Source organism: Haliotis rufescens, unplaced genomic scaffold (assembly GCF_023055435.1).
Source record: "Haliotis rufescens isolate VD_foot unplaced genomic scaffold, xgHalRufe1.0.p SCAF_13, whole genome shotgun sequence".
Taxonomy (NCBI): domain Eukaryota; kingdom Metazoa; phylum Mollusca; class Gastropoda; order Lepetellida; family Haliotidae; genus Haliotis; species Haliotis rufescens.
In genome coordinates, this window is record NW_025963813.1 from 14919030 (window position 1) to 14945759 (window position 26730).

Here is a 26730-nt window from a genome sequence, read left to right on the forward strand (position 1 = left end):
ACGCATGCGCGCACACACAGGGAGGGAATAAAACAGTGTTCTCAGGCTAAAAAAAGTAATAGTCTTGGTTCTCAGACACTGCCCACATCATCATAAAGTTCATTGGACGTTTCGTTTTTGTTCTCATTTTCAAAATTTTTTGTGCATTGTGTTTAAGTATAAGGATTTTTATATTTAAATTTACTACCCAGTTACCCACCCCCATATTATCTGACCCAACCCAGGTACCAGCTGTAGGTCTCAAGAGATAGGTACAAACGTTTGACCGTACTCTTGTCAAAATGTATTTAGATACAGGTATAAAATGATCTGGTCATGCATACACTGAACTTGACTGAAGTTTTATCTTTATGCAAACATATAAAGTCAGAAAGAATATGTGCATAGTCGGAAAGAAACGTGAACATGTGTCACTTATAGTGTAACCACAGATTTCTAGATAATGTTTGCCATTAAACAATATAATCACGGGACTAACCACGGGTCCGGGTAGTCCTGTGGGTACCTGGGTCCTACTCAGTACCCACCCGACCCGAGTACCCGAGTTACCCGTCCCAGCCCTAAAGACTATTATTTTTTTTAGCCTAAGGCATTAATTCAATTCAATTCAATTCTTTATTGTATGAAAGGCCGCAGGCCCATATACAACGGAGTTACATAACATATTTTATAAAATACAAAGTCAAGGTAACAATTCACTTCGTAACAAAAAAGCATTATGTATGTACAGAGCCAGTTGATGTTGTGTTATAAGATCCTTGCAAGACAGTAATGAAGACAATCTTTTAGCATTAACATGAGATAGAGACCACTGCGGTAAGTACTTGTCTCTTAGATTTTCGTATATAGGGCAAATAAACATGAAATGGTATTCATCTTCGACAACAATGTCACAAAATGGGCATAATCGTATCGATTTCTCAATAGATGAATATCTCCCTGTGTTAATTTTTAGATCATTCAGGCCAAGTCTAAAATGAATAAGGGTGTTACGAGAATTCCTGTACCATAAATTTGATAAATAGGATTCTGGTTCAAGCAATGACCCACCTGACCCGAGTACCCGAGTTACCTGTCCCAGCCCTAAAGACTATTATTTTTTTTAGCCTAAGGCATGAAGCAAATGCTTTGACCATTTGGTTACCCCATCACCTCATTTTTTACGCTAATATTTTGTTTTACAGGTCATAGTTCTATTTTTGTTCAAGGAAAGCAAAATCGTTTGAAATTGATTCTTTCTGTTGCAGATATTTGGTTTGCGAAGTCACACAGGCAAGTTGGTGTGGCAGCAGTTCCTGCCAGAGTTGTCTCCCTTTGACCGCTACTCGAAACAGAGGCTGGTGCTATACACACAGAGGACCACAGCTCACTTCCCTCTGCTGCCCCAGTGTGTCGTGGTCGGCAAGAGTCGGGTGAGTGGAGCGCAGCTGTCAGATGTAATTTAGTGGATAAACGGCCATGGAATGAGATATTCTTGCTTCTCAGGCCTTATCTAAATCTGTAAATAAAACATCTTGCATTTGTTACAATACCAAAAGGAGACATTCTCAGTATTGTTTTCAATGGTTAATGTTTGAAGATCATTACTCCATTTCCATTTTAAGATTATGTAACATGTGACAGTGTTTGCTTGAACATGATTGTTTTGAACGTTTATTTGTTTGTATGTTTCACTTTTGTATTTCAACATCTTAAATAAATAATTCAAGATAAATTGTGATAACTGATTTCTTAGGTTATCAACAATTTTTCACAATTCTCACAATAAGAATGAACTTTTCCGAATTGTGTCTAACCCAAAGTCAATTAGGCTAAAAAAAATAATAGTCTTGGTTCTCAGGCACCACCCACATCATCATAAAGTCTGCAGCCTGTTTTGTTTATATTTCCATTTTCAAAAAAATATAAAAATCCTAATACCGTCTTTTCTTGAGTATAGTGCGCACCCTCCTCTAGGGAATTCAGTATTTGGGGGGGGGGGGGGGGATATAACTGATAACTGAATATTATGCGCAAAAATAAATTACACTGTACCTCTTCAGCGAATTCCGGTAAACGAACGGCTGATAAGAAACGTGGTCAGTAAAAATTTGAAATTTGAGATAAAATATTACCTGTTATCACATGTTGATTTACCGTTTAATTAATATTTTTTGTTCTGCTAAGCATTGTTTTACATCCAGGGATTAAGATTACCGTCTGTATTTTCTCGTAAACTAAGCCGGAAACAGCAATCAGCTGTACACTCGTTTTCTTGGAATCTACCGATGATTCGGTCAAAACACACCCAAAGATATAACTTTACAGGATTTTAATGCAAGGATCGGCATAAATTGTATCTGAAACTATTTTTTTATCAGGAATAATATATTCCATTATCTTGTTATTTTAGTTGCAGCTTTTACTAAATATATTTAAAATCATAATAAAGTTAAGCTTACCAGCTGATCGCTATTCTACACAGCTGTGACTTTTGAAAAAAAAAGTGTGCACTATACTCAAGAAAATACGGTACTTAAACACAATGCACAAAGAAAATTGAAAATGGAAACATATGCAAAACGTACAATGAACTTTATGATGATGTGGGCAGTGCCTGAGAACCAAGACTATTACTTTTTTGAGCCTTAAGGTTGATTCTTAATAACGCAATGTGAAGTCAAGTATTAGTTCAGAATTTATAACTACTGAATTCAGAAGATGAATGTGTGTCTTTTGTAGAAAACTGGAAACGGCTTCCTTTACGCCTTTGACCCAGTGACTGGGTCCCCTGTGGAAGGATTGCCAACCAATGGCCTTGACCTTGGCTATGATGTCATCCAGGCTGCCCTTCTCTCCGAGATGAGCGAGGACTTTGTGAGAGGCCTGGTTCTCCTCGGCTCTGACTACAGGGTGAGTGATGTGAAATGACCTGGGGAGACCGGGTTAGACCATAGAAACCTGTGCTGGTCGTAAGAGGCGACCTAATGGATCGGGTGGTGACTTAGTTGATTGAGTGTCTTTGTACCCTGACACGCCGAAGACCCGGGTTTTATTCCCGACATGGATACAATGTGTGAAGCCCATTTCTGGTGTCCCCCGCCACGATATTGCTGGAATATTGCTAAAAGCAGCATAAAACAAAACTAACTCACTCACTCACTCACTCACTCACTCACTCACTCACTCACTCACTCACTCACTCACTCACTCACTCACTCACTCACTCACTCACTCACTCACTCACTCGTACCCCGACAGTATGGACCTCTGCTCACAATATCAATTAGAATTTGGCTGAAATATTGCTGAGTTTTGTTTTAAACAAGAAACATACACAAACAAGCTTCACACAGGCTTAAATTGGCCTTAAAGTTGACTTCCAGCCTTGGAAGCCCTATGTTAGAATGTCTAAAAATGGACTAAAACTCTTTGAGAATTTATTGAAAAGGATTTGAATTTGCTTTCTGTGGAATTATGTGTGATGATATCAAATGATAAGTCTTCAACCATGTTTTCAGAAAGATCCTCATGGCTAGAATATTGGTGACTTGACAATATTCACTCTGTTGCAATACTGAATCAGTTGTCTGACAGTACCTTAAACAAATTATCAAATGCTCTGTATATTTTAATGATGTTCACAATTATTATGAACTGGTCCACGATAAATTCTTTTATATGGCTTCAAATTCACTGCCTTGGGGGAGAATATCTGTTGAGTTCTGTGTTCTTGTCGTACATATGTAGGCCCGCTTCTACCCGGAGAATGTGAAGTCCGTTGCAAAAGAACGTCTCTCCTCCATGTTCATGTACCTGTCAGAGATAGACACAGGCTACATGAATGGATACCGACTCGTAGCAAGAAGTAATGGGGTGAGTGTCTGCACTGTTACGCATTATTTTCATCGACCCGAGAAAATCTGGGGAAGAATAGTCTTCAGCAACCCATGCTTGCCGTAAGAGGCGACTACGCTTGTCGTAAACAAACTACAAACATTGTTTTCTTCATTTCTGGCATTTTGATTTTCGTTCGTTATTTCTTTGGGAATTGTGTTTTTGGTCTCATTTTCAGTATATTACAGTGTTCGTATGAGGACTCTATGGCTGATCAGACATGAGCCAGTTCAAGTTCAAATCATTGTTTTGAAAATTTCTGGCATTTCTATTTTAATATGTTGTTATTTAGGGAATTTCTTTTGGCTTTCATTTTCAGTAGGTTGTGGTGCTTTTATAATACTAAATAATAAGCTTACTAGACGTAACATACCAGTGGCTACATTTGCAGATTGTTTCTTGAATTTGACTTAATACCATGCCAACCTACGTAAACAAGATAGTCAGCCACTATGACTTTAGGGGAAGAATGTCCCAATTGTAATGGATACATCTCTGTAAACAAGGCAGTCAGCCACTATGGCGTTAGGGGAAGAATGTCCCAATTGTAATGAATGTATCTCTGTAAACAAGGCAGTCAGCCACTATGGCTTTAGGGGAAGAATGTCCCAATTGTAATGGATTCATCTCTGTAAACAAGGCAGTCAGCCACTATGGCTTTAGGGGAAAATGTCCCAATTGTAATGGATTCATCTCTGTAAACAAGGCAGTCAGCCACTATGGCGTTAGGGGAAGAATGTCCCAATTGTAATGAATGTATCTCTGTAAACAAGGCAGTCAGCCACTATGGCTTTAGGGGAAGAATGTCCCAATTGTAATGGATTCATCTCTGTAAACAAGGCAGTCAGCCACTATGGCTTTAGGGGAAAATGTCCCAATTGTAATGGATTCATCTCTGTAAACAAGGCAGTCAGCCACTATGGCGTTAGGGGAAGAATGTCCCAATTGTAATGAATGTATCTCTGTAAACAAGGCAGTCAGCCACTATGGCTTTAGGGGAAGAATGTCCCAATTGTAATGGATTCATCTCTGTAAACAAGGCAGTCAGCCACTATGGCTTTAGGGGAAGAATGTCCCAATTGTAATGGATTCATCTCTGTAAACAAGGCAGTCAGCCACTATGGCTTTAGGGGAAAATGTCCCAATTGTAATGGATTCATCTCTGTAAACAAGGCAGTCAGCCACTATGGCTTTAGGGGAAAATGTCCCAATTGTAATGGATTCATCTCTGTAAACAAGGCAGTCAGCCACTATGGCTTTAGGGGAAGAATGTCCCAATTGTAATGGATTCATCTCTGTAAACAAGGCAGTCAGCCACTATGGCTTTAGGGGAAAATGTCCCAATTGTAATGGATTCATCTCTGTAAACAAGGCAGTCAGCCACTATGGCTTTAGGGGAAAATGTCCCAATTGTAATGGATACATCTCTGCAGGGGTCCGGAAAATTTAAAATCCCAATCGGACATTTGCATTTAGGCCACGCCCCATTCAAATAGCGTATTTTAGTACGACTTTTCACACACATTACAAGTTTACGTATTCATAATATGATGAATTATGAATTGTTTCAGTTTAAATTGTTTAATTCACCGGACAATTAATAGCAAATAATATCATTTTAGATTTACATGGAAAACATACGTTTGTTTCTGTTATAATAACGATCTGTTAACGTAGTGAACGATCTAATTAATATTCATGAGTTATATTCATGAGTCTGCTCAAGTGTACGCGTTGTAACATTTGGATCGAGACTATTATCCCATATTTGGTTATCACGTGACCTCACGGGAAAAGGTTTTTTTTAAACTAAAGATTTTTTTAAAAACAAGACAGATAATTTAATCACAAATACTAAAATATCGTTGATAGCAATAGTTATTTGAATACTTTTTTCATCTGTACTTTATTATAGACCATAAAAAAATTGGATATCGATCGTCCGAGAAAGCAAAATGGTGGTCAATCAAGATTCAATATACGACTAGCTACTGAAAAGAAATAAAATTCGCAAATCCTCATTGTATGTCAACCAAGTGAAAGTCGTTAGCCACGACTTACAAAATGATCGTCCAGACTTTGAGGGTTTGGCAGATCCGCTCGACTGATCTGCATCGGTCGACTGGCTGTCGTCACGCTTTCGCTTCTTGTCTGAGGTTACGTATCGTAGCATTGTGAGGATAATGAGGTACATCGATGATGCAAGGTATTAATGTACAGTTGTAAACACCTTTCACTCAAATTAACAAAATGTTCTCAGTAATTAATCCTTGATTAATCAGTGTCAACTCAGTTTATTGCCTATTACAGTGATTGACCGATTGGACTCTCATGTTGGTACGATGTATTTACAGCAATCAAAACAAACAAAGCTTGTCAGTGTAGTTAATCTTCATTGTGTTGCAACTGCAGACAGAAACTGCTCAGTCCTAACTTTTGATCATGTCCGGTCAAAATTTAAGAATGTCCGGACAATACTTTTTAAAATGTCCGGTAAGCAATATTTTAAAACGGACATTTGAGATTCCCAATCGGACATGTCCGGCGCATATGACGGTTTCCGGACCCCTGCATCTCTGTAAACAAGGCAGTCAGCCACTATGGCGTTAGGCGAAGAATGTCCCAATTGTAATGGATACATCTCTGTAAACAAGGCAGTCAGCCACCATGACTTCAGGGGAAGAATGTCCCAATTGTAATGGATTCATCTCTGTAAACAAGGCAGTCAGCCACCATGACTTCAGGGGAAGAATGTCCCAATTGTAATGAATGTATCTCTGTAAACAAGGCAGTCAGCCACTATGGTGTTAGGCGAAGAATGTCCCAATTGTAATGGATGTATCTGGTTTGTATGAGCAGGAGTTTGAAGCTGACCCAGTCTGGAACATCGACCTGCAGAAGAAGCAACAGAGAGTGGTCAGTGTTATCTCCAAAAGGGTTAATGGTGAGTTAAATTTGCCATACTGGAAGAAAACTTATTTTTATTTTCAGAAGCAACTTAACATGATGGTACTTACTGTTATCCTGCCTGTCGCTTGGCATAAAGGGGATAAAACAAGGTCTGGTCTACTCAGTCATATTTCTTGTTATGCTAGGGGGCGGTCGGGTAGCCTATTGGTTAAAGCGTTCGCTCGCCATGCCGAAGACCCGGGTTCGATTCCCGACATGGGTACAATGTGTGAAGCCCATTTCTGGTGTCCCCCGCCGTGATATTGCTGGAATATTGCTAAAAGCGGCGTAAAACCATACTCACTCACTCACTCACTACTCAGAGGCAGTGTACTGGGTCTGAGTAGGGTAGCATTTTTAAACAGCAGTCTGGTTTCTCACAGTCTGGACTAGTACAAGCAGATTCTCTCTCTCCTCCCTCCCCCCCCACCTCCACACACAAATTTGTCCCTGGTCATAAAAATAGACTTAGTTCATTGTGTACCAACGAATATTGTCGGCATGGATCGATGCTGATGATATCGATCACTGGATTGTCTGGTCTTACTCGATTATTTACAGGCCGCTGTCACGTAGCTGGGATATTGATGAGGGTACTGTTAAACAACAAACACACTCACATGGTAACCATGGTAATATGCTGTTGTTATTTTGTAGAACATGTGCACTCACAAGGTCGAGTGTTGGGGGACAGGAGTGTGTTGTACAAGTACCTTAACCCTAACTTGGTTGCCGTGGTAACTGAGGGAGAGGAACCGGCTGTGTTATCGGCAACTCACAAAGGTGAGTTTGTCAACTTGTTCTTCTAATTTATTTTTATTTTATCATCAATCATTGGTCATAGTGATTTTATTCAAACTGAACAATTATCCTTATTATTTGGTTGGTATTTTGCAGTATTGTATGTGAAAGAACCTGTTTTTACCATGATTTGAAATTTGATGAATCTTTTTCCAGCATTGAAAATACTGATTGATGGTTAAGTGTGTTTTTGTGTTATTATTTACACAACAGAGGAAACATTGAACCATTTGAATACAAATTGTATTCCAGATGACATTATTTCCCATGCTTGCCGTGAAAGATGACTATCCTTGTTATAAGAGGTTGAAGCATGTCATCGATCCCAATTGTGTGGATCAATGCTCATGATATCAATCACTGAATAGCTGGAATATTGCTGAGTGCTGCGTTGAACAACAAACAAACAAACATATATATATATACTGTCATGATATAGACACAATTTTGCTGACTGTGGCATTAAAACAAAGTTCACTCACTCACTTACAATATATTGTTGCATATGTGCAGGGTAACTGATCTATCAACTGTTACAATCTTTCATCAGAACATCAGTTTATTTACTGTTTAGGACTAATGTTTGTTTTGTTTAAAGGCCCATCAAGTTTCTTCAACATCTACCTGATCGATGGAGTGACAGGTCACATCGTGTTCCATGTCAACCACAAGAGAGCAAAGGGACCCGTCAACATTGTCCACGCTGAGAATTGGGTGGTGGTAAGTCACCTTGAACACTTTACAGTCCAACATCACAAACATGGAGCTACGAATCCGTCTTACATATGTATATATGTGCAATAATCTAGGACGCGATGTTGAACCCCATTTCACATACATTTTACCAGACACCTATCAGGCCTCAAAGTTTAATTTTTTTCCAAGTAGCCATTTGGTTACAAGTTTTGTTTTGTTTTGTTTTGTTTTGTTTTGTTTTGTTCCAGCTATCACATGTCCCAAACTTAGCACTGGTATGTGGTTTTATGTGATAAAACCTCCAAATTGAATTACAACGCAATTCTTAATAAATTGGACATCAACATTTAAAACGTACCGGCACTCAAAACTTGAAGATCCAAAATCATTATGGGGTTCAATGACCTCATTAGTGACATCCATTTGGGCCACATTTCAACAAGCTAGTAATAGTTTTCATTAACTTTGGTAACTGAAAACTACGTTTACTTCCAAAAGCATTTCATTTCAAACTGTTGTGTTGGGCAAGTCCCCAAACTCCCTGTTATTTTAGCAAGATTCCAGACTTTACATCAGACAAATTTAGACACTGTTGCTAGGAAAAGAGCTTATTCACATCTCTTACCAATAAGGTGGAGGTGTCCAGGAGAATACTGCCTTCTAGACCACCTTTGTGGTCTTGTGGTAGAGCATCCGCCCGGAGAGAGGAAGGTCCGGGGTTTGATCCCCGGCCGCGTCGTACCAAAAGACGTTAAAAGATGGTACTTGTTGTTACCCTGTTGGGCACGGCATGACGGGGCTAAAACAAGGACTGGTTGGCTCCGAGTCAGTATACTGTGTCTGGGTGGGGTGTTCATGTTAAACTGCGGCATGGTATCTCAGTGGGCCAGCACTATAAAATTGGCATCAGTCCGGACTAGTACAAGCAGCCACACATACACACACACGTACATGCACGTTGCTATATAAGTGTAATAATTTTGGACGCGACGTCAGACCCCATTTCACCTCATCTCACCTCTAGTTCTACTTCTATCTGTGGGTTATTTCTGTTGTACAGTACTCCTATTTCAACGAGCGCCACCGCCGCCCCGAGATGTCAGTGATGGAGATGTTTGAAGGGAAGGAGCAGAGCAACTCCACAGCCTTCTCCTCCTTCAACCCCCCTCCCCAGCCCCTCGTGCTGCGCCAGTCCTACATCTTCCCCCTCTCCATCAGCACCATGGCAACCACCGTCACCGAGAAGGGCATCACCAGCAAGAACCTCATCAGTGAGTAGACATCCACTGCGCAGGCTTTCCTTACACATGAAGCTGACACACTAGGATATAAATGAATTCCTGTTCAAAGCAGTGTTAGACCAATTAACTCATTTGAAAAATGTTTCACCTGTGTGCAAGAGTCCTGTCGACCGACAACATTTTTTAGGAGACATGCCAAGAACATTAGAAGCTGGTTTAAAGTATTTATTAATCTCATAAAATGTTTTTCCTCTTTCTGCTTCACATGGAAAGAAATCACACACCTTAAAATTCAACTGTTTCACATCAACTGAGTAGCGCACCTTGTCAGTCAACGACGACGTATGCGATGTAGCTTGTGCAGTTTGTGTATGCGCTGTTCCTCTTACCATTGTGCCCCCCTCCTTTCAAGATGTCAACTTGTACACATCACAACTGTTTACAGTGTTGGGAATAAAAATAACAAACAGCAGATATTGTTGGGTACAGGGTATTTATTGCCGTGTACCGTATTGACATTTAATAGACTATTCCCGATTTTGAATTATTTTGCAATTTATCATTCTCATTTGGAGCCAAACAGACTGTACATCAAGCAATAACTGAAACACTGTTTAGAGCACTGTAAACCCAACTCACTCATCTGTTAACTCTTTCATACACTGACACACTATAAAAACACATGCTGCAATTTGGGAAATAATTTTTAACTGACAGGAAACAAAAACTTGTTAAAGTCAAGTCTCGTTAATCCGACAATTGGCTTTATGTGACACGAATGATGGGAACCGATTAAATCAGTACTATTTAGACCTGTTAATCCGACAGTCTTGCACTCTGACTCTGACACACCTAATTTGCAACAAATGACCAAAATCACTCATTAATCAGTCTCGTTAATCCGACACAGTGATCAGCGTACTCCGTGGTCATCTGCCCGCGAGTACACAGCCAGTGTTTTGATGCGAGACGAGTCGGCTGGTAGCTGCATATTACAACGGATGCAGAGATAAACTTGCTTAACAATAAACAATTAATGCTTTGAATAAAGAAACAGCTTTAGATGTTGCATATTCCGCTTACAATGTAACATAACAATATGAATATTTCAAAAAAAATTTATCACGTGTTTGTATCGTTATGTATCATGTAGCTGTCCGATTTTCGCTCACGAACGTTGATACTACCTAATTACGTTTATCCGACATACTCGTTAATCCAAAATAATCATGTGCAACGAACCATGCCGGATTAAAGGGACTTGACTGTATGTGGTAGTGAGACCTGAAGGCATGTAATATTTCACTTATGTAGTCACCGCCTCCGTGGTCTAGTCGTAGAGCGTCCGCCCGGAGAGCGGAAGGTCCGGGGTTCGATCCCCAGCCGCGTCATACCAATAGACGTTAAAAGATGGTACTTGTTGTTACCCTGTCTGGCGCTCGGCATTAAGGGGCTAAAACAAGGACTGGTCGGCTCGGAGTCAGTATACTGTGTCTGAGTGGGGTATTCATGTTAAACTGCGGCATGGTATCTCAGTGTGCTAGCACTATAAATTGGCATCAGTCCGGACAAGTACAAGCAGCCACACATACACAACCATACACGTGCACGCACGTCGCTATATAAGTGCAATAATCTTGGACGCGACGTTAAACCCCATTTCACCTCACCTCACTTATGTAGTCTAAGTTTAAATCCTCATTCATGTTGTCATACCTGGATTACAGTCATTTAATTTAAAGTCAGAATTTACTGAGAAGTTTCAAAGTTTCAATAAACTTAATTTAAACTGTTTATATTTTGTCTGGAAGGCTGTCAAGTAGAATCTATCATAACAAGACAACTGAACAAGTTTAATCACTGTGTAGCCCGTGTGCATGTAATATCCATGTTGTTATGTTTCAGTTTCACTCAGGAATGGGGGACTTCTTTCTATTCCGAAGGCCTTGCTAGACCCAAGAAGACCCATCATACCATCACAAGAAACAATGTTAGTCTCAACTCAATGCAACCTGTAGGAAACCGAGAAACAGAGAGAGCTGGAATATTTCTGATAAAAAAATACATATTTACTCTCTTCCTAACTTGGTTGATGCATGTCATCGTATCCCAATTGTGTAGATTGATGCTCACGATGTCAATCACTGGATTATCTGGTCCAGACTTGGTTGATGCATGTCATCGTATCCCGATTGTGTAGATTGATGCTCATGATGTCAATCACTGGATTATCTGGTCCAGACTTGGTTGATGCATGTCATCGTATCCCAATTGCGTAGTTTGATACTCATGATGTCAATCACTGGATTATCTGGTCCAGACTTGGTTGATGCATGTCATCGTATCCCAATTGGGTAGATTAATGCTCATGATGTCAATCTTTGATTGTCTGGTCCAGATTTGATTATCTATAGAAAGCTGTCACTTGGCTAGAATATTGCTGAGTTTGTTAGACAACAAACAAACAAACAAACAAATAATTTTGAGCCACATTGGTGTTTCAGGGAAGAAGGCACCATTCCGTACATTCCTGAGATCCAGGTGTTCACGGAAGCGACTCTCAACTACAACCAGAGTGTGGTGAACATCCGCGGGATTCACACCACACCGGCCGGACTCGAGTCTACATCACTTGTTCTAGCCTATGGTCTAGGTAGGTGACACCTTATACAGTCTTACTGGGGCGCCTTATATAGTCTTACTGGGGCACCTTATATAGTTGTACTAGGGCACCTTATATAGTCTTACTGGGGCGCCTTATATAGTCTTACTGGGGCACCTTATATAGTCTTACTAGGCACCTTATATAGTATTACTGGAGCACCTTTTATGGTCTTACTGGGGCACCTTATATAGTATTACTGGGGCACCTTATATAGTATTACTAGGGCACCTTATATAGTCTTACTAGGCACCTTATATAGTCCTACTTGGGCACCTTATATAGTATTACTAGAGCACCTTATATAGTCTTAGTAGGCACCTTATATAGTATTACTGGAACACCTTATACAGTCTTACTGGGGCACCTTATATAGTCTTACTGGGGCACCTTATATAGTCTTACTAGGCACCTTATATAGTCCTACTTGGGCACCTTATATAGTATTACTGGGGCACCTTATATAGTATTACTAGGGCACCTTATATAGTCTTACTAGGCACCTTATATAGTCCTACTTGGGCACCTTATATAGTCTTACTGGAACACCTTATATAGTCTTACTGGGGCGCCTTATATAGTCTTACTGGGGCACCTTATATAGTCTTACTAGGCACCTTATATAGTATTACTGGATCACCTTATATAGTATTACTGGGGCACCTTATATAGTATTACTGGGGCACCTTATATAGTATTACTAGGGCACCTTATATAGTCCTACTTGGGCACCTTATATAGTATTACTAGGGCACCTTATATAGTCTTACTAGGCACCTTATATAGTATTACTGGAACACCTTATACAGTCTTACTGGGGCACCTTATATAGTCTTACTGGGGCACCTTATATAGTCTTACTAGGCACCTTATATAGTCTTAGTGGGGCACCTTATATAGTCTTACTGGGGCACCTTATATAGTATTACTAGGGCACCTTATATAGTCTTACTAGGCACCTTATATAGTCTTAGTGGGGCACCTTATATAGTCTTACTGGAGCACCTTATATAGTTTTACTGGGGCACCTTATATAGTCTTACTGGGGCACCTTATATAGTCTTACTGGAGCACCTTATATAGTCTTACTGGGGCACCTTATATAGTCTTACTGGAGCACCTTATATAGTCTTACTAGGGCACCTTATATAGTCTTACTGGGGCACCTTATTTAGTCTTACTGGGGCACCTTATATAGTCTTACTGGGGCACCTTATATAGTCTTACTGGGGCACCTTATATAGTCTTATTGGGGCACTTGTTCTAGCCTATGGTCTAGGTAGGTGACACCTTATATAGTCTTACTGGGGCACCTTATATAGTGTTTCTAGGGCACCTTATATAGTCTTACTGGGGCACCTTATATAGTATTACTGGGGCACCTTATATAGTCTTACTGGGGCACCTTATATAGTCTTACTGGGGCACCTTATATAGTCTTACTGGGGCACCTTATATAGTCTTACTGGGGCACCTTATATAGTCTTACTGGAGCACCTTATATAGTCTTACTGGGGCACCTTATATAGTCTTACTGGAGCACCTTATATAGTCTTACTAGGGCACCTTATATAGTCTTACTGGGGCACCTTATTTAGTCTTACTGGGGCACCTTATATAGTCTTACTGGGGCACCTTATATAGTCTTACTGGGGCACCTTATATAGTCTTATTGGGGCACTTGTTCTAGCCTATGGTCGAGGTAGGTGACACCTTATATAGTCTTACTGGGGCACCTTATATAGTGTTTCTAGGGCACCTTATATAGTCTTACTGGGGCACCTTATATAGTATTACTGGGGCACCTTATATAGTCTACTGGGGCACCTTATATAGTCTTAGTGGGGCACCTTATATAGTCTTACTGGGGCACCTTATATAGTCTTACTGGGGCACCTTATATAGTCTTACTGGGGCACCTTATATAGTCTTACTGGAGCACCTTATATAGTCTTACTGGGGCACCTTATATAGTCTTACTGGAGCACCTTATATAGTCTTACTAGGGCACCTTATATAGTCTTACTGGGGCACCTTATTTAGTCTTACTGGGGCACCTTATATAGTCTTACTGGGGCACCTTATATAGTCTACTGGGGCACCTTATATAGTCTTACTGGGGCACCTTATATAGTCTTAGTGGGGCACCTTATATAGTCTTACTGGGGCACCTTATATAGTCTTACTGGGGCACCTTATATAGTGTTTCTAGGGCACCTTATATAGTCTTACTGGGGCACCTTATATAGTATTACTGGGGCACCTTATATAGTCTTACTGGGGCACCTTATATAGTCTTAGTGGGGCACCTTATATAGTCTTAGTGGGGCACCTTATATAGTCTTACTGGGGCACCTTATATAGTCTTACTAGGCACCTTATATAGTCTTACTGGAGCACCTTATATAGTCTTACTGGGGCACCTTATATAGTCTTACTGGAGCACCTTATATAGTCTTACTGGGGCACCTTATATAGTCTTACTGGGGCACCTTATTTAGTCTTACTGGGGCACCTTATATAGTCTTATTGGGGCACTTGTTCTAGCCTATGGTCTAGGTAGGTGACACCTTATATAGTCTTACTGGGGCACCTTATATAGTGTTTCTAGGGCACCTTATATAGTCTTACTGGGGCACTTGCTCTAGCCTATGGTCTTGGTAGGTGACACCTCATGTATGTTGTCCTACTAGGGGCCTTTGTTCTAGCCTCTCGTTTTTGTAGTTAACACTTTATATATGTAGTCTTACTGGGGCACCTTATATATATAGTCTTACTGGGGCACTTGTTCTAGCCTATGCTCTATATCAAACACTATAGCCTTGGTTCGGGGTCTTTAAGTAAAAGTTGTAAGATTCTAAAAGAATATGTTATGGCAAAGTTTTGGCAAATGGAAATTAACAAAAAAGGCATGGAAATGTCATGGAATTTACTATTTTCTGCCTTTCACATTGCTATTGGCTGGTTCACAAACAATGAAAACAGTGAAATAATATCTGCATAGATAGAATTATGGAAAATAAAAAGTTTCACGATACCTGTGCAGCTATGGGTAACATGTTTGCTTGTCGTCGGTTTAAGGCCATTTAGCTATGGACATTTGGGTTAACATAAGACCCCTGTTAAGTTTAAGAATCATAATTATTAGCACTTCTATAGGGGTGGTGGGGTAGCCTTGTGGTTAAAGCGTTCACTCGTCAGGCCGTAGACTTGGATTTGATTCCCCACATGGGTACAATATGTGAAGCCTATTTCTGGTGTCCCCCCGCCATGATATTGCTGGAATATTGCAAAAAGCGGCATAAAAGAATACTCACTCACTGGCACTTCTATTTATTTCAGATCTTTTTTACACACGAGTGAATCCCTCCAAGATGTTCGATGTCCTTAAAGAAGATTTTGATTATCTTTTCATCGGTACAGTGTTGCTGATAATGATTGCAGTGTCCGTTATATCACAGAAACTGGCATCAAGAAAAGCTTTAAACAGAGCCTGGAAGTGATGCAGACTAATCTAATAGAATAATTTGGTTTATTTATTCAGAGTCGTATGTCATAATGATATGCTCAATCAAGTTTTGTAGCATTTATAAAGTTCTCTGACATTTATACTATCATTTCTATACCAATAATCACTTATTTGTTAAAAGGCCAGTTTTGTGAAGATCGCAATTATGCGGGTGATTTCATTATATCAGTTTGTAGTGTATCCTTGGGGAAGAATGGGTAAGATTCAAATGACAATTTTCACATCATTAAATGAACTTGATATTGATATGTGTATTTTGGGCATATGATAATAACTTCTTCAAGTTCGATTTGGTTGTAGCTGGTTCCAGCTTCAAATATACTGTGTACCTCTGTCTCCAGGAACTTCTAGATGTGGGTTTCCAATCCCAGATTATTTCTGATCATGGTCCCTGGTTTGTCAGCACCATACCCATCCTTGTGAGTTCCAGTAGAGAAATGGTCTTAAAATATGTCTGTGTGTTTTGGGAAATATGTTCATATGACATTGATTTCAAACTGAAGAATACCGTGAAGATCCAGGGTAGAACAGGTCTTCAGCAACCTATGTTTGCGATAAAAGGTGACTATGCTTGTCGTAAGAGGCAACTAATGGGATCGGGTGGTCAGGCTCACTGACTTGGTTGATGCATGTCATCATATCCCAATTGGGTGGATCCATGCTCATGATATTAATCACTGGATTGTCTGGTCCAGATTTGATTTTTTTACAGATGGCTGTCATATAGCTGGAATATTGCTGAGTGTGGCATAAGGAGAGCATGTTTAATGTACATACATGATTTGTAATCGGAGTTGAACTTGTCGGTAACTCATTCTGCAAAGGGTTAATGTAAACGGAGATGTTCACAGTCGTGAAATGATATATTGTACATAAGGGACGAGGTTTGGACTCTCTTTGACCCACTGCATTGTTTTTTAAGTCTTTAAGTTGACGGTTTTCTCAGATGATGTGCGTAGGAAGTTAAGAACAGTACGAACATATGGTTAACATTTTTCTTGGGTCACTTAAATTGAATGTTTGAAAATTGGCATTTTCACTCATTTCAGCCAACCTTTGTACTTGCTCATGATTGCAGGTGATATTTGAACTTCTCCATTAACTACTTGTCAATTTTATAAGGGTCTCATTACTTTTGAGTCCAGTTTCCCTTAATTGAGTGATTGGAAATAGACTGGGGATACAAAACTTGAAGATTTTTCAGCGGAATTGTTATATTTAATGACTATTGGAAATATTTGTGTGTTGCTATCTATAGAGATGAACTAAATGTAACCAACATGCTATTTGTTCCGTTTTGATACTTTTACATACAATTTACATACAATAATTCAGTAGATCATAAGATATTCACAGGTGAAACATGACCATATTTTGGTGACTAACCTGAGAGAATGTTGAAAGTGAGGCATTGTTTGTAACAGTGCAAAAACCAATCTTATTGAAATCAGATCCGAGTTCTCACTGCCGCTAAACAAAGATCTGAGGACATATCATTTCGGGTCACGTCGGAACGACCTTTCGCAAACTTTGACCGACCACTGAAATGACTAACAAGAAGTCGACATCAGTCAATTAGAAAGCTGCTTTCTCGAGCTTTACGGCATTCGTTTCAACCTGGCGACTTCCATTTAAGAATACGCTTGAAAAGTATGTTGACACAGTTCTTGATTAAAATTTTGAAAACTGAACAAACGAACATTCTGGAATTGTATGGCAGTGCTTCCCACGTACTGTGCAGTGTCTCCTCCATTTAAATGTTTATCCCACGGAAGCGAGAGATAGACAATAATTTTGACGGAATCAGTCGTACGGGCCATAACTGTCGTTTAGAATACCCCGTGTTAACGTTTTCAAGGTTGCATGATGAGACAACACATTCCGACTGTTACTTTCATGATCTGGTAAGCGACGCTTTGATTGGTTGGATGAAAGGTCGTTCTGACGTGACCCGTAATGGGACGTCTTCAGATCTTTGTTTTGTGGCAGTGAGAACTCAGATCTGATTTTAATGAGATTGGTTTTGCACTGTTACAAACAATGCCTCACTTTCAACATTCTCTCAGGTTAGTCACAAAACCTGTGCAAAAACCTGTGAACCAATTTTTTTTTAAAGTTTTTTATCTGTGTATGGTGCAATGTGTGTTTCTTGATAGAATACCATAATCAGACTTACGAGTGTAGCAGACATTTCTGAATGACAGTTATCCTTAAAAGTTTAATAATGTATTTTCTTTAGCCACATGGTCACCTTAGGTTAATTTGAACTTATCTGTGTACAAGATGTTCACAGATAAAGAACCAATCCTTATTGGGAATCTTCCTCTGTATTATATTATGTGTTGGCAGGCACTGGTCCTACCATAGCCCAACATAACATGATGGTAGTTCTGATTTTGACTCCCAAGAAGATCATCGTGGAACATTGGTGAAGAACTGTTTTTTTATTTACCATACAGCTAAACCACCTTGTGTATGCCCTTTTTTGTGTGTACTTTCTTCGTACTGTCAGTAAATAAAAAGTCAGGAGACCAAATAAGAAAAAAGAAAAATAGTCTTGGAAAAAAGGAAGTTTATTTCTACTGTTTTTTATTAAACAAATTAACGTAACAAAATATAAAGTTAAAAGAAATTAAAAAACAACATTTTGCCTTTTCTTTTTTACTATAATTTGTGCAAGATTAATGAAAGAGTCCACAAGAAAATAAAATAAATTGCTCAGGTGTCCCCAAAATATAAGTCAGGTTGAAAAGGATATATTTCCTGAGAACTTGTGGTTTTTTTTAAGTGTGTTAATTTCTTGGATCTTATTGAGAGTAGTTGTTCCGCTTCATACCAAACCCCTTCAGTCAGTGACTTCAAGTCCTTTGTTCATCCATTCCATATTTGTGTTGTATTGTTTGGCAGTGTGTGACTGACTGAAAGAGACAGAAGTTTTGGTAACAAGTGAATATGATGCAAAATGCTCCGGTATTGTGTGTTGCAGATGGGAACAGATCATTAAAATGAAAGTGTGTGAATTGTTGTATCACCTGAAAATAAATCTTTTCGATGTTGAATTGTTGATGTGTTATTTGAAAAATGAAGAAACTTGTGCAGAGTTGCATCCCTTGGATGTCAGGATCCGCTGGTTAAAGGTTCGAATCCCATACACTCTCTGATGATGAGCTTTCATCCAATAACGTGTGTTTAACCTAGTGGTTAACTTCCAACAACGTGTGTTTAACCTAGTGGTTAACTTCCGACAACGTGTGTTTAACCTAGTGGTTAACTTCCAATAACGTGTGTTTAACCTAGTGGTTTGCTTCTCATTAAGGGCGGTCGGGTAGCCTAGTGGCCGAAGACCCGGGTTCGATTCCCGACGTGGGTACAATGTGTGAAGTCCATTTGTGGTGTCCCCCGCCGTGATATTGCTGGAATATTGCTAAAAGCGGCATAAAACCATACTCACTCACTCACTCACTCTCATTAAGGCCCAGGTTAGATACCCCACATGGGTACTGTTGCACAATGGAATATAAACAATTAACTAAAATGCAAATTTCCCTTACAGTGGTATGAAGGGAACTAAACTTGAATCTCTTGATAAATTGATGTCGTAATTCAGATAATAACTACCGGGAGTATGTATATCGGACATGTTATATACATCACTCAGAATGAAAGGCAAGGGAGTAGGTATATCGGACATGTTATATACATCACTCAGAATGAAAGGCAAGGGAGTAGGTATATCGGACATGTTATATACATCACTCAGAATGAAAGGCAAGGGAGTATGTATATCGGACATGTTATATACATCCCTCAGAATGAAAGGCAAGGGAGTAGGTATATCGGACATGTTATATACATCCCTCAGAATGAAAGGCAAGGGAGTATGTATATCGGACATGTTATATACATCACTCAGAATGAAAGGCAAGGGAGTAGGTATATCGGACATGTTATATACATCACTCAGAATGAAAGGCAAGGGAGTAGGTATATCGGACATGTTATATACATCACTCAGAATGAAAGGCAAGGGAGTAGGTATATCGGACATGTTATACACATCCCTCAGAATGAAAGGCAAGGGAGTAGGTATATCGGACATGTTATATACATCCCTCAGAATGAAAGGCAAGGGAGTATGTTTATCGGACATGTTATATACATCACTCAGAATAGAAGGCAAGGAAGTTTGTATATCGGACATGTTATATACATCACTCAGAATGAAAGGCAAGGGAGTAGGTATATCGGACATGTTATATACATCACTCAGAATGAAAGGCAAGGGAGTAGGTATATCGGACATGTTATATACATCCCTCAGAATGAAAGGCAAGGGAGTATGTTTATCGGACATGTTATATACATCACTCAGAATAGAAGGCAAGGAAGTTTGTATATCGGACATGTTATATACATCCCTCAGAATGAACGGTGAAGGAGTATGTACATCATTCAGATTGAAAGTTGAGGGAGTGTGTATATTTGATATATTATATACATCACTCAGAATGAAAGGCAAGAGAGTATGTATATCGGACATGTTATATACATCTCTCAGAATGAAAGGCAAGGGAGTATGTATATCGGACATGTTATATACATCACTCAGAATAACAGGCAAGGAAGTATGTATATCCGACATGTTATATACATCACTCAAAATAAAAGGCAAGGGATTAGGTATATCGGACATGTTATATACATCACTCAGAATGAAAGGCAAGGGAGTAGGTATACTGAGTCAAATTAAAAACTTCACATTTTAAAAAGTAATCCCATATATGATATACAACGGACAAATGTATCAGAGAAGGTAATTTTTAATCATTAATGTCCAAAGAAAGATTTTAATTAACGGTGGTAACCATAATTTGTTCCAAGCACCTACGGTATTCGGTAATAACATCAACAGTTTAAATCATAAGTCCCAAGCACGAGAATCTGATCGCACACAAGTTCAGTAGCGTGTATGGCCACCATGTGCGTTGACATCTGCCACACAACGCCTCCGCATGGACCTTGTGATGCTTGTGAACAAATGATTGGGAAGACGACGCCATTGTTGCTGCAAAATGGTGCCAAGATCTTTCAAATTCTGTGGTTGGTTCTGGAGAGTGCGCAGACTTCTGCCAAGAGCATCCCAGACGTGTTCAATGGGATTGAGGTCGGGAGACCTTGACGGCCAGTCCATGACGTTGACTCCCGCATTCTGAAGGAAATTCCTTGTCAAAATTGCTGTGTGGGGTCTGGCATTGTCGTGTTGGAAGATCAAACCGGGTCCATGTGCTGCCATAAAAGGCAGAAGTTCTGGTGTCAGTACCTGGTCGCGGTAAACCGAAACAAACATTTGATATATATGTCATCCAGACATGTTTAAATTGTCGAATATTTGGTGTGGATTGTCAAAGCCTCAAATAGGCATTCAGCAATCTTTATCTTTTTCCGACCGACCCCCTCTGGTGAAAAAAACCTTGGCGATCAGAAACGCAATAAGTAAAGACTCCCTCACTGCTGCTAGACCCGTGGTTGACTTACACATCACTTCAAGACCCGTGAAGATCCGGGGTAGAATAGGTCTTCAGCAACATATGCTTGCCGTAAAAGGCGACTATGCTTATCGGAAGAGGCGACTAACGGGATCGGGGGGTCAACTCGCTGACTTGGCTGATGCATGTCATCGTTTCCCAATTGCCTAGATCGATGCTCATGATATCAATCATTGGACTGTCTGGTCCAGACTCGATTACTTACAGACCCCCAACCCCATCCTGTCTCAAAATATAAATTCGATCTCGAAGAAAATTTAGAAAGACCTGCTACTATGCGACCTGCTTCTTGTAGAATCATTTCAATGTTTTCGGAGTTTTCTTGACCACAGTTACCTCTAAAGCACATTCTAATATTTGTGCCTTTTGTGAGTGACGAAATGGCTTATTTTACCAGGTCGTAATGCTTGGCTCGAAAAAGGATCAAGAACGACGCTTACCTATGAGGTAATTATAGAAACATTGTTTTTTTTTCCGTAGGGCGAATAGTTATATTCTTTGAGGGTGTGACCTGTGAAGATTCCGGGGTAGAATAGGTCTTCAGCAACTCATGCTTGCCGTAAAAGGTGACTATGCTTGTCGTAAAAAGCGACTAACGGGATCGGGTGGTCAGGGTCGCTGTCTTGGTTGATGCATGTCATCGATCCCAATTGGGTGGATCGATGCTCATGATATCAACCACTGGATTGTCTGGTCCAGACTCGATTATTTACAGACCGCCATCATACAGCTGGAATAGTGCTGAGTGCGGCGTTAAACAACAAACCAACCAACCAACCAACTTTGAGGGTGTACACTCATACGTGTAATCTGGAAATTTTCACACATCCCATTAGTGCCCTACATTCATTAAATAATTCGTTTCTATTGTTATGAATAATTTGCATATTCATTTCATAGCCTGTTTGTTGAGCCATACTTGTCTTTTATATGACTTCATAGTGTTGAGATAAACATTAACAGAAACGAAAACTCCTCTGTGGTGCGATACATCGGAACTGAAGTCAGTACCCCGGACAAGGAACAATAACAATCACAACTAAATTGGTTCTTTCGTGTTATTGTACAACGTAAGTTGAGAATATTCGTATTGAAAATATCTTCTTTCAGGTCACCAAGTCGGAGGATGTCACGAGAAACATCAAGTGCAGTTCCATCATGTGCTCAAGAACAGTCCAATATGCAATAGGGGTGTTGGGTGCGCGGTAGGTGTCACAAAATAGAAAACATTTCTGAGGTGAATAAACTTGAAACCACACTGATTCAGAATTAAATACTTCCAAGTCTGTTATATGCTTGACACAAAGTAGTTTCGAGAAATATACAATTATGCCACCCCGAAACATACTCTGTCCCTCCTGTGCGGGTAATGGAAGAGGTCAAGGGGAAGATCGGCTGACTGAACGCTGGCGTCGAGGTGAGATTCAGAGAAGAACACATCGAAATCGCAAATATCATCGTAGATTTGAGTCAATTTGTTCCGGATACTTCTGATGTTCATGTGGAATATGCTTACATCATTACTGAGATTCTTTTGGACTGGGATTTGGAGGAATATCACCTGCAGCGAGCAAGAGAAGGAAAGAAATGTTTCATCTTGAGATACACGCCATATATTAAGACGAGAGTGCAATCATTATGTACATTGTGAACTCATTTAGAAATGGATATCTTAAGGTGAGTTGGTTGGCGTACATCTTTCATAGCTGACAAAAATTATTATTACCGCTGTAGAATTCTCCCTGTTGTGGGCGGATTAACCAGGGGTGTCAGGATCACCTTATATGGTGTGTGTGTCTGGCTGCTTCTACAGCTTTACAATGCTAGCCCGCTGATACTATGCTACAGTTTAATTTGAATACCCCACTCAGTGTATATTGTAGGATCCGACCAGTATTGTTTTATCCCTGAAGTTGATGTCGAGTGCCAGGCAGGGAAACAAGAAGTACAATCTATTTAATTTTGGTATTACTCGGCTTGGGATCGAAGCTTCCACTCTCCGGGGAGATGAACGATTGACCAGAGTTGTTGGTTTCAGTATTAATTTGTTACCTTGTGGCAGCCTCTGTTTTGGCTGGTTAAACAGAAGGTCCAGTCAATCCGTTGTTTTACTAGAGTAAATGAAAAAGGTTGTATGCCGTTTTAGCAATATTCCAGCAATATCACGGCGGGGGACACCAGAAATGGGCTGTTTCACTAAAAGTTAAAAGGTACGACATGATGAAGAAAGAGGTTGTCCTATGGATCTTTGTACAAAATGACAACAAGCGAGTGCCCTCCTGTAAATCATCACCGACACCCCTCATCTGACCCCATACCCTTAAATAATGAATGCTCCTTTGTTACATCCCTGGCCAAATATTTCCATCACACGTCTCTTCAGAATGTTGCAGATGCGGATTATGAAGCTAAAATAAACAGTGAACATATTGAAATAATTGTCTGAAGACTAGGGCTTGGACGAGTCTGATTGGGAATAGTTTGGCCACAGCCCTGGCAAAATGTATTTAGAAAAACGTATACAACGATCTGGTCATGCATAGGCCGAAGTTGACTGAATTTTTATCTTTATTCAAACATATAACAGTCAGAAGGAATACGTGCGTTGTCAGAAAGAAATGGGAACATTAGTGACTATTAGTGTAACCATAGAGTTCTAGATCATTTTTATCAGTGAACAATATATCACGTGACTAAGCACGAGTCCGGGTAGTTCTGTGGGTATCCGGATCCTACTCAGTTCCCACCAGACACGAGTACCCGAGTGACGCATCCCATCCCTACGAAAAACGTCCATTGACCGTGATTCCAAGAGAGATTGTTGTTTCACAATTGAATAATTGATCCACTACAAAGTCAATGGACAACCAAGGATGCAGTCGCTCTGGACACCGCGCCAAATCTTCGAGAGCTCTTCGGAGGATGTCTGTCTGCTGTTTTGCCGGCTGGTGCCAAAGAGGTCAGGTAGAATTGGTCATGAGGGGACTTTGCAAGAATGTTTCTTCCTGAACATCCGCTGTATTTTTTTTATTCAATATAGAATAGGATTAAGTAAATATGTTAGTGAGTCTGTTTGATTGTTTAAACATTAAACTCTATGTTAATGGGCTGCTAACTGGAGTGTGTAAGATTCACAGCTGATACATCGCTTGTTATCTGTAAGTGTGCTGTCGTGATATTTGGACATCTTACAAAAATAAAAGAATTGGTTCTCAGGGAATGGCTTTTGAAAATATAGTGCGAGTGGGTTGTTCAAACTAGTGTGTAACCAAATTAACAGTTGTGTGCAATCTACCTGAAAAAAAACACCCTACATATATGTATTCTTTTCGTAATGATTTTTTATCAGAGATATGGGTACAGTGGGCCAACAGCCTCTTTCATTTATAATTTTTTACATTGATGTTCATTTTGTATCAAATGCATTTTCAAAATCAATCAGTAATCCTGGTTTATTTTGTCTTTTGGATTCAAAGATAATATCGTATAACCTTGTGTTTTCTGAAGTAGATCTTCCTGGAATAATCCTGTTTGCTTGTTATGAATGTTGATTTTGTACTGTTTGCAATACAAGTACTATTTATTTAGAGTACATTTGATAATGTTAATGGTCTCCAGTTGTTTGTGTATGTTTATCTTTATTTGATTTTGGCATACAAGTTATAATTTCTCTTTTCATTGTCATACTTGTTTTGTTATAACCAGAAGTACTTTTTACAAATCCAGAATTTGTTCTTTCCAGTAGAGTTTTAAAAATTCAACCGTAAAGCCATCATGTTTTCATGTCACCAAGTTAAAGCATTACCCTAGTTCCCTCAGTAGTAAAATGGGAATTTGTCCCTGATGGATGAGTGAGTGAGTATGGTTTTACGCCGCTTTTAGCAATATTCCAGCAATATCACTGTAGGGGACACCAGACATGGGCTTCACACATTGTACCCATGTCGGGAATCGAACAGGGCCTTCGGCGTGACGAGCGAACGCTTTAATCACTAGGCTACCCGACCGCCCCCAATGATGGATGAACCAAGCTCAATAGAATGCACACCAACCTGCTTCTTTTTTCAGTTGGGTAGCCAAGCGGTTACAACAATCACACGTCACAGCAGAGACTGGGTTCGATTCCCTAAATGTGTACAGTTTGTGATGCTCATTACTGGGCCGCACCCCTGCCCCGCCGTCACATTGCTGGTACATGTATATCATAAAACCATACTCACTCTTTCACTCCTTAAGCATGTTTGGATAGAAAGGGGCTAGCAGGACGCCATCACTGTGACAATATTTACTTCATCCTTCTCAGAGGGGGGACGGGTGGCCCAGTCGTCTAAGGCGCCGCGATTCGCTGTGGAGAGTTGCGTCCCTTGGGCACGCCAGAAACTTGTGATTGTGGGTTCGAATCCCGGTTCGCCCCGATTATGTTTCTAGGTTTGTCAGCACCATAGCCGTGCTCGTGGGTTTCACCGAAGTGGTAAACGTCTGAGACCTGCATCACTTCGGGCTTTCCTCCCACATTAAGCTGACACCCCATGATATAACTGGAATACTGTTAAAAGCGGCATTAAACCCAACTCACTCACTCACTCACTCTTCTCAGAACCTCAACAATGTGCACATGGGCCTCATCCACCTGCCCCAGCACACCACTGACATCCTGGTGACCTTCACCCACCCAGTCAGTATTGAGTAAGTAATTCTCTACAGACAAGCGGGTCCAGCCATTGTTTGTTGCAGCCTTTCACTACATGCTTTACTGAATGATTCACTGGGGAATGAGATGAGGAGGCTTCACTGTGGATCCGGGTAATATGGAGTGGCTTCACTGTGGATGGGGGTAATATTGAGAGGCTTCACTGTGGATGGGGGTAATATGGGGAGGCTTCACTGTGGATGGGGGTAATATGGGGAGGCTTCACTGTGGATGGGGGTAATATGGGGAGGCTTCACTGTGGATGGGGGTAATATGGGGAGGCTTCACTGTGGATCTGGGTAATATGGAGAGGCTTCGATATTATTTTTTTAGCCAATATTTATAACACTTCTCACTCAGCCCAGACAGCAGCAGTCACACTACAGTTTAACGCTGCACTCAGCAGTATGCCACTCCAGATTGGAGCCTGACCACCCGATCCCGTTAGTCGCCTTTTACGGTAAGCAAATTTCGGGTACTCAGGAAGTGATGTCATGGAATTTCATCTGGAGGCGGGTCTTAAACTTAAACTTGCAGCTGAAATATTTCTGTTTGACTGCAAAAGCAATTTCAAGCTAGCAATCAGATATGACCAGCAGAATATTTGTGTGGTCAACTTCAGGAATATGCCTGCTCATCGCAGTTTCTGAAGCATTCGATCAGATTTATGTGCATGTTTAACGCCACTCGGCAATACAAGCATAGGACAATAACAACATTCAAAATTTCCGTTTTTTATT

General features: G+C 40.2%; 1 protein-coding gene across 1 annotated transcript in view; it reads left to right on the forward strand.

Moving 5' to 3' along the window:
• LOC124111215 (ER membrane protein complex subunit 1-like) overlaps positions 1-17240 on the forward strand; it is a 35622-nt gene extending 18382 nt beyond the window's left edge. Inside the window, exons 16-25 of the mRNA XM_048394223.1 lie at positions 1248-1412; positions 2722-2892; positions 3730-3855; positions 6736-6820; positions 7483-7608; positions 8225-8346; positions 9383-9593; positions 11469-11553; positions 12068-12216; positions 15568-17240. Coding sequence (XP_048250180.1) covers positions 1248-1412; positions 2722-2892; positions 3730-3855; positions 6736-6820; positions 7483-7608; positions 8225-8346; positions 9383-9593; positions 11469-11553; positions 12068-12216; positions 15568-15728 — 1401 coding nt within the window. The 3' untranslated portion in view covers positions 15729-17240. The remainder of the gene's footprint in view (positions 1-1247; positions 1413-2721; positions 2893-3729; positions 3856-6735; positions 6821-7482; positions 7609-8224; positions 8347-9382; positions 9594-11468; positions 11554-12067; positions 12217-15567) is intronic.
• The last annotated feature ends 9490 nt before the right edge of the window (positions 17241-26730 follow it).